General features: G+C 37.9%; 1 protein-coding gene across 1 annotated transcript in view; it reads right to left on the reverse strand.

The window, feature by feature from the left end:
• Positions 1–1900: 1900 nt before the first annotated feature.
• RNF217 (ring finger protein 217) overlaps positions 1901–15264 on the reverse strand; it is an 81227-nt gene continuing 67863 nt past the window's right edge. The window contains exons 4-5 of the mRNA XM_042446391.1: positions 9654–9725; positions 1901–6499 (exon numbers count right to left, since the gene is read on the reverse strand). Coding sequence (XP_042302325.1) covers positions 6420–6499; positions 9654–9725 — 152 coding nt within the window. The 3' untranslated portion in view covers positions 1901–6419. The remainder of the gene's footprint in view (positions 6500–9653; positions 9726–15264) is intronic.

Below are 15264 nucleotides of genomic sequence, written 5' to 3' on the forward strand. Positions count from 1 at the left end.
TATATAATGTGGTTTTTAAAACAAACAAACAAACAAAGCCATTAAGTTTTGCTGAATCTTAAACATTATTCAGAAGGGCTCTAACTCTGGCACGTTTCAATGTGTTGCCCACAGCCATGTTGGAAGGTAAGGCGTAAATAAGGCGTAAATAAAAGGAGTCAGGTTTGCCTGGGAATTTACACAGTAGCCCATATCCAAAAGCCAAAGAAATTATGACTATCTAAAACTTGGTGTGAAACCATTTTCAATCTAGATGTTTTAACTATAACCCCAGAATGTACCTTCAGGTAAGCCATCCAGGATTTCAAAATTCATATTCAAATAGTTTACCTGAAAAATGAAAGGTAGGTCTGGAAGGGGATAATAATGGATATCTTATTATTCAGAACCCCACCATTTTAAACTCACTTATGAACAAACAGTAATAAATAATGCTGAGTTGTATTCAATGGTAGCTTAACACTAGCAGAACACAAGGAAACCAATTTTTGCTGATTCTCTATGCCCACAGCATATTGGTCCAGAAGGTTTATGGAAACAAAAAGATGGAAGGGAGGCATTCTACAACAATTGGGGGCCAAGCTTGTATTACAAAGATGTGTTTCACTGTGGGAAACTAGATACAAATAGACAAATTGTGGCCAAAGCATATGTCATGTTTAAGAGCTTTATCACTTAAGACGGTTTGAGGATCTTTAAAGACAATAAAAATAACTCTTCTTATACAGTGCCCTTGAATGTCTATGCCAATTCAGAAATCTCATTGAGTTAAATGGAATTTAGCCCTAATTAACTATATATGGGATTTCATTCTTTTTCACGTTTAGTTTTCATCAGTGCTAAAATGGACTCAAAGAAAAGGCAAGTGGACATATATTTCTGAAGAGAAGTTCAACTGCATCAAGTCTGTAAGGCATCTACATATTTGGCAGTGAGTAATAGATGGGAGCCATGATTTGAAAAGCAAGACACTTAAGTGGAAAGCAAACACTAAATGGGATGTATCGTAGCTTTGGCTTCCCCAGCTTCAACTAACGACTATTGACCTATGATTATACTCTAGATTAACATGCATTTTTTGATATCAGAAGTCTTAATTGATCATTGTTTTGCTATTTTAATGCTCTTTTTCTTGATTCTGCATTGTAGACTGCCTTGATGTTTCTTCTTCCAGATAGGAAAGTCATCTACAAAGTGCTTAAACAAAGAATAAGAAACTTCTCATTTTACCGTAAGGCGGTTCATAAAGTACATTTCTTCCACACTGAAGGTGCTCCTGTCCACCACTCTCAAAAAATATATGTATTCTCACAAATAAACAAATTATAATACTTAAACCAGTGGGTTGCTGATCCAGCCAGATACAAACCCAGTTACTGTGATGAGTGGAGTGTCCCAGCAACTGTGAACAATGCAGTCAGCAATACCATATATGACATCTCTCTACCTTTGCATAGCCATTCAAAGAGAGGTTATGATTTATCCTGATAAGAATGCTTTTCCGCTAACTTAATTTTTCTTCATTCTCAGAATATATTCACTCCAATAGGATTCTGGCTGTGCTGGTGGCACATCTCAAAGAAACTCTTAAAAGAAAGAAAGAAAGCTCTTCAAATTCAATACATTATGCAATCAAATGCTGACAGGCACTAGTATTTTTCTCCATTTTCAATAGCAGCCCCTTTTTACTCCTGAAAAACTTCTCCTGTGGTTGGAGACCCCTCAAACCCAGAGAGCGAGAATAAGGGCAGATTGAGGCTGAAATCTGTCTCTTGCCTCCTGCTGTGCTTAGAGTATTTGATCCAAACCAATTCATTAACTCAATAATGTAAACTCTTATAAGGAGTTGGTAGAAAAAGAGAAAAAAAAATAAGGCATCAATTCTAAAGTAACACAGAAGAGCAGGAACTTTTTTTTTATTTTGGCTTTAACCACATACCATTTTATCTTCATTTTGCACATATCATTCCTCCACCCGCTTAAGAAATCATCTCTATTGTCCCAATGAAGCTTATGAGCAAATAAATCCAGCTCTAAAGTACAATAGTTTCAAATGTAATTTTACTATGCCCCAATATGCATCTTGAATAAATTAAAAAAGCTTGCCTTCCCACAAAGTCAGGGGCTTCAAGTACAATTTCTTCAGAAACATTACAGAAACTGAATGGTGAGATTATGAGGGTGCCATATAAAACTGGCAATACATTTAATCCTTTGATGGAAGATGGCACACAGAACAAAAGACAAGTTCACTGTTTGTCCGTGAAACTTCTGGATAGGACTGCAAGCAAAGGTGAAATTTCAAGACGTACAGTAAACACTAAGCATTCAACACTCTGTGAAACCCTATAGCCCTGATTCCAAGTTTGTAATTAAGGATCTACCCTGCAAACAAATGGATGGTAATGACAGCTTCTGTAAATCTGACCATCTAGTGGTAGAAAACAGTATGTAGATTTAATGCACACACAACCAACCAGTACTATCAGATGTGGTTGCACTGAATGACAACTGCTTGGCTGTGCAAGTATGTTAAAGGCAAGGGTTTGCCCTGTTGTACATGTTGGTGGAAAACAGCTACATCCTTCATATATATATATATATACACACACACACACACACACACACACAGACAGAGAGAGAGAGAGAGAGAGAACATAGACACTATTCATACATTTCACTTATCCTAATGACTTGAGGTAACAGGCGAATGTATTTCAGATGTCTCAAAGTAATAAAAGAGAAGTATAAGGACTTTTATCCAGCAAGGGTGGCTCACTTAAAGAAGCAGGCTTCCATAAACATGACTGCTCTCAAGGGATGTGGTCTTGTATGGATGAAGAAGTGCTACACAAGCAGGAAAACCTGCACCAATTCTGGTTTATCTTGTAATGCTGTATAGTTGGTATACACCTCACTTGGGGAGATGGGGGGGGGTTGACTGTGTCTTTCAGTATTTCAAATTCTTCACTGGAGGGCTGGAGAGTGTGTGTGTTGAATCAGTTCTATGTCAACAAACAACTGTCACTATCAAGATGGTGCTTACTGTCTCAAGGTCAGCTGCCAAAGCAGTGAGATCCCTGCATGCAACTTGCTGCTGCATATCAAGGTCTCTGGGCTAGGTCTAACCATTACAAACAATGTATTTCAATTGTGAAGAGTGAGAATAAAAAATAAATGTGGAAACATTACAGGAACTATCAAGTAGTACATCAATTATTCTTAAGTCAAGCAGAGATCTTGACATTGCTTTAATGCATCCTGCACGACAAGTTTTGTGATGTAAGTTGAACGCTTCAATGTTTTTCTTCTTCTAAATATTAGAAAAGTTTCTTACAGGACTATTTGACATTATAATGAAGGACTAAAATCCCTGAGTAAATCAAAGACAATACACAAGTTTGGCCTGAGAAAACACAATTATTGGGGGCTTGGTAAAGGAATACAATCTTTAAAGAGGTTTGTTTAAGGCAGCAGTCAAGTTTAAGAGACAATATAGTAACAGAGAAAAGTACTGAGCAAGTTAAAAGATTTGTAGCCATGTGAATTTGGATCCAAACCTCACCACAGTCAGCATAGACCCAGTGAAAACCAGAAGACTCTGGTCAGTTTCATGACAAACCTGTCACACTGATTTCAACAGGTCTACTCCTGGCATCACTAGGTTTGGCAAGAAGTACTCCTTCTTAACTAAAGGCTTTTGATTTAGCTGATAGTTTTTTACTGATTGATGGAAGGGGGGGAAGTAATCTTCACCAGTCTTTGAGGACTCTCTGTGCAGTCCTCAAAGTACCCACAAGATTTGCTTCTGAAGGTTGGGAGAATTTCCACTTTGAGGCTGCAGTGCAAGTGGGAAAGTCATCAAATTCCTTCCATCCCCACTTCTACCAGTGAGAAATTTCCAAGTGGAACTCCACTCAAGGGCATCCCCACTGGTGGAGTAAGAACTCTGGTTTCAACTCATAGTGTATGAATTTTCACAGAAAGTAGTTCACTTTAAAATTCATTGTCAGCTCTAATTAAGTTGAGTTTTGGAATCTATCAAAAGCAGTCTAATTTTAGCAGAAGAAAACATGATAGTTTGAAGCTAACTGATGTTAGCACATTAAAACTCAATATAAGGTGGACATGCTGCCTGACAAATAACATCCACAACTAAATTTTGCAGAGACTTTGAGGTCCTAAGAATAACTCATATGATGCATTAAAATCTGTTGTATAATGATCAATGAACTTCTTCAGTAATTAGGTATTGTAATATTCTGAGGTAAAGTGTTCACCAAATAACAACATGCTGCCTTTTTGGCAACTCAAAAACATACAACAAAGGACTTGCAGAATACTCCATTACCGCTTTTTGGCCAACACCATCTTGGCTTTTGAAAAAAAGTCTTCAGTGCATACAGTAAGTGGCAAGGAGTGTATTGACACACCAGGATAGGTCTTAAGATCCTGTGAGCAGAGCTTTCTCCATAGAAGGGTGTTCCTGAAATATGCTAACACAAAATGGGAGTATGGCTCTCCAGAAGTTGTTTGACTGCAACTCCCAGTGTTCTTTAAACAAGCTACTTTGGTTAGGGCTGCTGGAATGTGCAGTCCAGCTTCACATCCTTCTGCTAAAAGAAAGGAGGGAGAGCATTTTACTGATTTCCAATCTGCTATGCAAGCATTTGCTCTGTATAGCTAGGGTACCATTTTGAGCAAGACAGGAGGTGACTCCAGGGACTATGAGGAGACAAATTCTGTCAGATCACAATTCTTCCCTTCACCAAAGGAATCCTTTTATGCATGGAAGGTCATTTTAGGATTCAGCGTTTTGGGCATGATTTTTCTCTTCCCAATTTTCTCGCTTACATCAGTATTAGCAGAATGTGACAGTGCATTTTTAAAAATGTTGTCCTTAAATCTCCTCATTACTGAATTTAAATCTGTTAGACAAAAAACTAAAACTAACCATCAAAAAACAAGATATAAATAAGGTAACTCCAGGTAACTACTCTAGCATTCAAAAGAAGTGTCACTGGGTTTTACCAGACTGAATCATTTTTTGAAAGCATACAAAGGTGGCAATTCAACTGCTCATATGTAATATATTTTCACATATGGGCCAATTCCAATATTCTGTAACAGACTTTACAGAGGAAATAGAAGACTTGGGCATAGAAAACTAGGCAGGCTACATTAACACATACACAAAAATATGTGCAATTCACCCAACATCTATAATCCCTCCAACAATTTCGGCAAGAATTATGGATATCTGGCAAATCAAGATTTTTGCAAATAAATTGTACACAATGCTAAGTGCAGTGTTCCTCACTATATGAAGGGAATTGCCAACTTGCCCTCAGTTTTATCTGGTCATATATTAGTATCTTTTGAAGTCTGCAATTTTTTTCCTGGGGGATGGGTGGGTTGAAATTATGCATCAATATAGCATGTCGCTAGACTGCTCCAGTGTCAATAGCTATTTTACCTACCACACAGTACTAAATTGTCCAAAATACAGTGGTAAGAAATATATGATTTTCTATTTTTATCTGATTTTGGCCACATTCTTAGTTGCTATGGTATATTCAAATATCATATTACCAGCCTATCATGTGTACATGCACCAACTAGTGCTTGTATGTCTTATTCGAGAAATAACTACTGAAGGCAGTTATCTCTTTCCCTAATTTACCTTGATGTATTTGTAAATTAAATAGAGTGAAAAGTTATCTTCACTAAACTAAACAGTTTGCACAATTCAAAACCACTGAAATGAGAAACATGTTCTCCCAAGGCTTTAAGTTATAATCTCAGTCATTTCAAAACTCCATTGTAATCTCTACTTCTCTAATTATTTCCCACCATATTCCCTTTAAATTATTGGGATTAACAATAGCTACCAAAACACACATGATTCATGATTTATAGATAAAGTTGCATATATAAAACAATGACCTACTGAATTCAGCACCTGACAGAATGTCAGCTATGGAACAAGCCTCTAAAATAAAGAAAATAATCTTCACTCACATTGCAACTAGATATTCCACCCCCTGCCAAGGCCTAGAATTAAGTCAGTAACTAAAAAATATGTCACTAAATTAAATGTTTCTTCCATCGGCTCATCAGTAGATATGCAGGCACAGTGCAGATACAGGCTGTCCAAGAAAATAAAGTTGATCTAAACCGTGTGGTGCAGGCTTTAAAAAAATAATAAAAAAATAATTTAGAAACCTCCATTTTTTCTGAGGCACCAGAGCAGAAAAGCATTCTGGCCTGTGTCAAGTAGTGTACTGTGCAGAAGGAATGTGGCAGATTCCCCCTGATTCTCTGCCAGGGCTGTGGCTTCAGGACAGTTAACCAGCACAGTATTGCTGTGTTGTACATGTTTTGCATAAGCCTTGCAGGACCATCTCCCTTCAGACTGTTCACTCGTACCAGGGCATTTCTGTTCGTGGTCTTTTCCTCTTCTTTTTACAAAGGCAATAGATAGGGAACACAAATAAACCTGCCAAAAACAAGGGAAAATACAGCACATTAAGAGAGGCTTAAATTCAACATTGCGCTGCACCCAGTAACTAGTAAGGTGGAACATCCATCCCCTTTTCCTTGCAGCTTTTCATGCTACCCAAAAGCATGAGATTCCCAGTCCTCTGTAGTAGGTCTTCAGGATGCTGTGGTGGGGTGGGGGAGAGAACTCTTCCCCTCCCAGTTTCACTGAAGGAAAACATTTATATCAGTGGAATCTTTCTATTGGTTCCTACTCGCACACCAAAATGCATAATATTGTTCTGTGAAAGCAGTCCTGTCCCCATGCTTCTTATGCTATTTGACATGGTGGAGTGGCAGGTTTCCCCTTCTCCCCCACAATAAGCCAAGAACTGGTATCATATTTGTGCCCATTGGCTACAATGTTTCTTTCATTTCAGTTTCTTTCTGTAAATTTACTGTGGCCCAGCAGTCGACGGCTCTTAGACTGGTTCCGGTCAACAGATCACCTGTTTAACTAGCAATGATCTAGATGAAGTTCAAAAGAATTCTGCAAGGGAGCAAACAATGACATTTCTCCAATCACAATGTCAGTGCTAATGTTTATTTCAGGAAACTGGCTCAGGATGAAGATCATGACATCCTCTTGGAACTCCTGAGAGAGTTAGGAATTGCAGGCACTGTATTACAGTGGTTCCGTTCCTTCCTCTCAGGCAGACGCCAGAGGGTGATGCTCGGGGACTGTTGCTCCTCAAAAACGGAGCTTAATTGTGGCGTCCCTCAGGGTGCCATCATGTCCCCAATGTTATTCAATATTTATATGAAGCCACTGGGGGAAATAATCTGTAAACATGGGGCAGGGTGCTATCAGTATGTTGATGACACCCAAATATATTTCTCCATGTCTCAGTCAGCAGCCATGACGACAGATGGCATTTCTCCCCTCAACCCATATCCTGAAGTGGTAATGGACTGGATGACAAAAAACTGACTCAAGCTGAATCTGGACAAAACGGGGGTACTGATAGTAAGGACCCCCAAACCAGGTATTGGGTTGCAACCTCCAGTCCTGGACAGGGTCACGCTCTCCTTTAAGGACCATGTTCACAGTCTGGGGGTGCTCCTAGACCCGTCACTTGAATGATAAATCAGGTGAATGCGACAGTCAGGAGCGCCTGTTATCAGCTCCAGCTGATACACCAGCTGCACCCTTTCCTGGAAGTAAGGGACCTAGAAGTGCATGCACTGGTAACCTCACGACTCAATTTCTGCAATGCACTCTACACAGGGCTACCCTTGTACCTAGTCTGGAAACTACAGTTAGTATAAAACATGGCAGCCAGGCTGATCACTGGTAAAACTAGAAGTGATCATATTACACCTATTCTGAAATCTCTTCACTGGCTACCTATTGGTTTCCGGGCGCAGTACAAGTTGTTGGTGATTACTTTTAAAGCCCTACATGGTTTAGGTCCAACCTATATAATGAATCGCCTACTTCCGTACAATCTGTCCTGCACCATCAGGTCCTCTGGGAGGAATTTACTGCAACCCATAAAAACCTGACTAACGGAAACGTCTCAGAGGATGTTCTCTGCTGTGGCTCCCATGGAACGCCTTGCCGGAGGAGATCTGTCAAATGACCAGCCTAGATAGCTTCAAAAAAGCTGTCAAGACAGATCTCTTTCGGCAGGCCTTCCCAAAATAGTTCAATCAATTTCTGTGCTCTCCCTACTTTATGTAACCACTGCCTCTACTAGAAAATTGCTGTCATTTTAACAGGTTGATTTTTTTAAACTGTATTGTATTTAATACTGTTTTAAAGGAGGGGGGGTCAATTTAGTTATTCAGAGTATGTATTCTTCCAATATATTCTAGTCATGTAAGCTGCCTTACAGGTATTCTGAAGAAGTCTCATTTCATCAGAAGATAGATTTCAATAGGTGATTTGCCATTCAGATTATTTTTTTTAAAAAATTCTAAAAAATAAGAATCTTTTTAAAAACAAGTTTGTGAGACAGGTAGGATTAATCTGGTACTTTGAACCTTGCAAAGTATTCAAATGTTCTGCAATTTTCACACTTTTTTCTTAAAACATAATGCAAAGTGATTATCTGAAAATTCTGCTTTCATTCAGCTACTGCATTTGTGCATTTCCTAAAATCCCAGGTCTTATTTATTTATTTAACACCCTATCATTTATTACAAAAAAAAAACCAACAAAAAACAAAAAAAAAACAAAACAAAAAAACCCTGGGTAGCTAACAATTTAAATAAAACCACAATCCAACACAAAATCATAATCAAAATCTCACCACAGGTAACTCCAACCACTGGTAAACATTAGTTTTTAATTTGTAAACTTCTGCTTATAACTGTTTCAAGGTCTGCTATTTGATTCTGAATCCCTGTCCTTCTAATTCAGGTAACTGATTTTGTTACTTATGCCTGTAGAACAGCTGGAACCCAAGTTTGTTTGGGAGCATCATTTTGGTGTATTTCTACTCATGAAACATTCCTGTTAGAAAATAGAAGAGTAGGACGGGTGTGTGGGGTCTGTGTGTGGGAGAAATTGACTTTTGCTATTTCTTACCTATTGTTGAGTCCCCCCACCCTCCAGCCGTGTAGAAGAAGAGGAAAATGGAAAAATCAGCTTTTTAAACTGACAATATCACATACTAAACGTTTGTCTTTTCCATTCACAGAAGCTAGTTAGGATCCTACACAGCGTATTCATTGTTATATTCATATAGTAAATGGACATTATCCATTAAAATGCTACATGGAAGAACCAGCCCAAAAAAAAAAAAAAAAAAATTAAAGCCATTTATTTTGAATTATTTGCTATTATTTGCTTTAAAATAGTATCACTTAGCTTTCTTTATTTTTTAAAAACATATTCTTTAAAGTACTTGATCAGCCCTTTTATTCTACTAAATTATACGCTCACAGAACTCCAGACTTCTGGAGATTGGCCAAAACATCCAAAGCTGAATATTTTTGGCATATTACGCTTTCTTTGCCCTTCTTTCTAGCAGAAAAAAACCTTCCTGATGACAGCTTTTTATGAGTTACGATATACTCGCTTTGTCATACCTTAAAATAAATTACTTCCTTTTTCAACATGCTGTTCCATACATTATTATAATTGAAGACATATATTTTTGTCTTACCTATTATAACAGCTATGGCTCCTATTACTAGTCCCAAAACCAGTATCAATGGTGCAATCAGCAACTTCCCACCTAAAAGAAAAATAATATTACATGGAATTTTAAATAATTATTTCTTTACTCACTGTATGAAAATAAAAATGTACAGAGAGCTGTAGTATGTTCTTTTAAATTTCAAGTGCTGAAGTGTAGGTTTTACTTTTCATAAATGTCAGTGCCCCTCATATGTGCCTCCTGTCCAGGACTAAATAGTTTTTAAAATCTTTACATGGCTGCATGCTAGATTTTAACCTAAAACATAGTCATTCCCATAGATTTCCCAATAAAGACTTTAAACTCCTCTCTCAAGGAGTCAGGCTAGTATCCCTGTGTGCAGGGGAGAATTAAGGCCCAATTTATGTTGGGATGGGATTGAAACAGTATTTTTCAGAAACATCCAAGGTGTATGAAGTTCCCAGAGTAGATCTGCTAGCTCTCAAAAATAATCTGTTTTTACAGTTATTCCAAGTATTACCCAAAGATATTTATTGCTTCCTAGTTTATGTCAAGGAAGCAGATTCAAATAACTTAATTATCATTGCAAAGATGTATTAAAATGATAAAAACGATCATTGTATTTTAATAAACATCAGAAGACAGACACACATTTAGAACACCTTTTGCTCAGAGTTGTGTGAATTTCAGTTAAGACTTCCAAAATTTCATCAGTTATGTCCTCCATTTTGTCAAGAAAAGTTGCAAATTGAGTCCTAAGTCCAGTTGTTGGTCAGAGCCAGAGCAGACCTATAAAATCAATGCAAACTTACATAGGTTGTAATTAACCAAGTATCCACTGATTCAGTGAGTTTGCTCTTGCTTGGACAAACAACTGGATTTAGGCCACAGAAACTAAGAATGGCCTTCGGTACCTCTCATTTGTGGAATACTCTTTGCTTCCCATGTCACTTTTCTCTGAATTTCTGTACATCAAATGTAACCTCTTTAGGTATTTGTCTATGGTTTTTGCAGGCCTTGGTGTCTGTGGAGACTTAGTATGTCCCAAGTAAGCATAGATGTTGGCTAATCCAAAGTGGCAGCTTCCAATAAGCAAATAAGACAGAATAAAAACTATTTTGGTAGTTTACATTCCTTCCTTTTACTTCCCCTTCTTGCCACAACATGTAACATCCCGTGCCATCCTTGTCCACAGCTTTGTACAGTAAACCCTGTATTTAAGGACAAATGAGTGAATCAGTTAGGCTCCTCATCTCACAGCTTTCCTCTCTGCAGTTTTTGAAGAGTTTTTTTTTTTAAAGCAAGTCATTTCCAATATCTGAGCACCTATTGGGTATGGACAGGGGATGTGCTTCTATACACACACACACAGAGGTACATACAGACTTCCAGGTCCCTTTGTTTTAAAACAAAAGTGGATAAACAGATTTGCTCTTCAGTCCTCTGCATTCATTTGACCTCTCAGAATGACAACTGAAGACATTTTGCTCACCAAAGAGTATCTGAATTATAGTTAGGGAGCAAAGGAAGACCCAAAATTCTATGAGTAAATCTCACTATTGTTCAACCATATGTTAATGTCAGCATTCAAAAAGGTATTGCCCTTCTCACAAAAAGATAATATTAACATACCGGAGGGAAGAATTAATTCCAACTCAGGATGTCAATATATTTTAATGCAAGACACAATTTATATTGTATTGGAAATACCATTGTCATGATTGCTAGATTTTCAGTGGCTTCTATTCTGGTTAGAGAGTTGTGTAGACATTCTGCTAAATAAGCATCTTTTTGGCAGCTTCTAGCCAAGCTAAATCTTTATTGTGTATTGGGTAGGTGAGGAAAGTACAAATACAGAACAATGTATTTCATAATTTGTTTTGCCACTGTATGTAACATGCAGTTAGTAAAGCAGCATGTGATCTATTATTTAACTCTCTTAATTTGAGTTGGATGTTGCTTTATCATTATCATCAACTGGAGGGACCTGTATTTTACTCATTTCCAAGCTAGTAGTGGGATTTCATTCCCTGCCAAAACATGCCAAAATTCTAAACAGCCTCCTGACTTTCCAAAACAGCTGGAGGAGAAGTTGGCAATATGAGAGCTTTACCCTCCATCCTGTCTGACAGCTTTCAAATGCAGAATTATTCTCCTTTACTGTGTTCTCTAGCCTTAAAGGACCATAATTTACACTGTACACTAAGATACAGTAAGTAGAAGAGGGACCACTTGGTACAAATCAGGTTTCTCTTTTGAGAACCTGCAAATAAACTCCTCTGTTCTTGCAATTTATAAAAAGTAGCAACATCTGTACCTAGGAATTGAAGCCTCTATTGATAATTACTGCAGTAATTGTGTAATGGAACAGTCAGTACATCCATTATGTTTTATTGAGTTAATGATTCCAAGAGCTATCAGCCCATAGAAAGCAAATGTAATTACTATTGTTGCTGCTACCAGTACTGTTATTTCCAAAGGTAATCTGAAATCTCCAGGCCATACACTTTCCCTAAAACGTGCCAGACTTAATATCAATACCAGCATGACTATTTATCAGTCTTTGAACCTTTATCAAATCTTCTCCTTTTGCTTGTTCTCTTAACCTTTAATATATATTATTTATACGTAAGAACACCAATAGAAAGATTAAGCAATGTACAATAATATGACTTATTACAATACAGTAACATTGTCTGGAAATTTCCTCTTAGTTTTTTTTAATGGCTGCTGTGTTATGAACCACACAAAGATCATCATTTCAATTTGCATAATTGATTCCCCTCAGTGCTCCTTGTTAAATTGCTTCCTCTGATACAAACTGTGCATTCAAATTTCCCCAGAGATGTACAGGAAGAAGCCTGGCATGACCTTTCCTTTAGATCTGTTTTCTATCAAGATCTTTCTTATGATCTCTATTTCAAAAACATATGAAACAAAAAGATATTTGCCCAACTGGCTGACTGATTCAAAACCACCAGAGGTGGAAAAAACTAATTTTGGGGAAAAAAAGGTTAACATTACAACAGCTGTATATGTCCACACATTATGATTTTTAAGGCTATCCAAAGTTTGTCAAACCACTGCCATCAAGTTATTTGGGCACAGATTCAATGTTCTAATTTTATGGATTACACAAGAGAAGTTCATTTTGTGTAGTGGACAAACTCTTCTAAATTCTACAAACGAAAATCATTCACAACATTTTCTTCCAAAAGATCCTCTGCTTAACAGGGTATCACAAATACTCACATCTGCTGTGGATTTAGGATGGTCACCAGAGTCCTAAAAGCTACTTGGAAGAGTGGGAGTTCTGGAGTTGCCACAGTCCTAAAGTGATTAAACTGCTAAAGTGTCTATTCTTTAAGATGCCATTATCTTGACAAGGAATGAAGTAACTATAGTTTCTTATGGGTTTTATGGGCTATGAGGCCATGTTCTAGAAGAATTTATTCCTGACGTTTCGCCAGCAGCTGTGTCTGGCATCCTCAGAGAATGCTGGCATGGAAGAGAGTGGGGTATATATACTGTTGGTTGAGAGGAAACGATTTCCATGTTAATCTGTGTATTGTTCTGTTGTTGAATGGCAAGGCCTCAGGGTGTCTATGAAGTAACTGTTAGAGAAAATTCCTGTGGAGTTCATAAAGGTACTTACTCAGAAACTTATCAATGGTGGGGGAGGGTTCAGAAAAATTTGTGGGGTCTGTCTTATGTGTAGCCAACTCTTGGTGCTGAATCAATTGTGCAGACTACTGGGGCATCATATTTACCATTTCTAAGTATGCTTGTGAAAGCTGGACTGTGAAGAATGCTGACAGAAAGAAAACCAACCCATCTGAAATGGAGAAAAATTCTATGGATACCATGGCCTACTAAAAAGATAAATAAATGGGTCCCAAAATAAACAAAGCCTGAATTCTCACTGAAAGCCAAGATGACTAAACTGAAGCTGTCATACCTTAGCCATATCATGAGAAGGCATTACTTATTAGAAAAAAACAATAATGCTTGTTAAAGTAAAAGGCCATAGAAGACATATTCCAGATGGAGAGATTCAATCAGGGAAGCCACGGCTTCAAGTCTGCAAAACCTGAGCAGGGCAGTTGGTATTATGGTGACTTGGAGGTCTCACATTTATGGGGTCACTATGGGTTGAAGTTGTCTTGATGCCAATTAATAACAACAGCCAAGGCACTGGTGGCTTTCTAGTGCTTCATCATCAGGAAAAGGTATTAAAAATCATACAGGAGGGGGAAAATGATGTTAGTCAGAGGCCTGCATATTGTGATGATGTTGTACCTGTTCTCAGTTCAGATGGTACAGAGGTATAGTCATGCAGACAGGCCTCTCCTTCTGACCATGTAGGTATTCCAGGAAATAAAATTTGAAAGATACAGTACTTATGATTATGATGATTATACCTTCTGTGATGACAATGGAATTTAAATTTTATTTTCTGGAATATCCACATGGTCAGAAGGATAGGGGCCTGCCTGCATGACTATCCCTATATCTTGGCAAAATACATGCCTGTGACCTTATCTTAATTTTCCCCCCCTCCAGTATGATTTTGAACACTATTTTGTGGATTTTGGATGTTATTGTACTTTGCTACATGGACAAGATGATTACCCCTGGGCATCTTTTCTCTATTTTATAAGTGTTCAAAGCAAGGCAAGGTCTTGCAGTTGAAACTGCACATCATTAGGCATCCCTGTGCCCATTTCATGCTTTGCTCTCAAACCTGTTTTCAGTAACATTGTCTTTGCCAGGACTTAAATTTTGAGCCAGGACTATGTTAGTCCCAGTGCTGAAAATAATGTTAATGAGTATAGCAGAGGCAAGAAACTAGGGCCAAGCATCTGAAGGGCCACAGTTGCCAATAGTAAGGAATAATGGGAGTTGGAGTCCCCAAACACCTAGACTGCCATAGCTATCCACTTCTGCTCAATAAAACAAAGCATTTTTGAGCATGCACTGAAGAATCTAAATCCCACCAGCCTATCACTAGAAACAACTTAAGGACCAGTGTTGTCAAGGCAGATGACTTAACTTTCAGGCTGATTTGAGACCAAGCACTTTCTCACTCTCTTTTTTGGAATAAAGCAGCATTCCTAAGAGAACACTGAGAATTAGGAATGGACTGGGAGTGACATTTTGTTTCTGAAGTCACTATAGATGTATTGCAAGTTTAATTTAAACTCCTAACAATGAAAACCTCAACAGCTTTTTTTTCTGAGACGTTATCCTCAAAATGAGACCTATTGCCATGTTTTCAATGAGATGTATTTCCACCAGTTTTCAAAAATCATCACTGGCAAAGTTACAACTTACACAAAAAGGTAAGCAAATTAAAAGGGGGGGGGGCTTGTCCCTCCATCATCTGGACAGGCACCTGTGGGCTTTAGATATGCAGAAGTTACCCACCCTAGCCTGTACCCTTATTTAAAGAAATTCAATGACGACATAAGAAATCCAAGATATGAGCTTACTTCTTATTACCGTATTTTCCGGTGTATAAGACGACTTTTTAGCCCAGGAAAATCTTTCCCAAACTCGGGGGTCGTCTAGTATGCCGGGAAAAAAAAGGCCAAGCCAGCCGGCTGGGTCCTAAAGA

Source organism: Sceloporus undulatus, chromosome 1 (genome assembly GCF_019175285.1).
Source record: "Sceloporus undulatus isolate JIND9_A2432 ecotype Alabama chromosome 1, SceUnd_v1.1, whole genome shotgun sequence".
Taxonomy (NCBI): Eukaryota; Metazoa; Chordata; class Lepidosauria; order Squamata; family Phrynosomatidae; genus Sceloporus; species Sceloporus undulatus.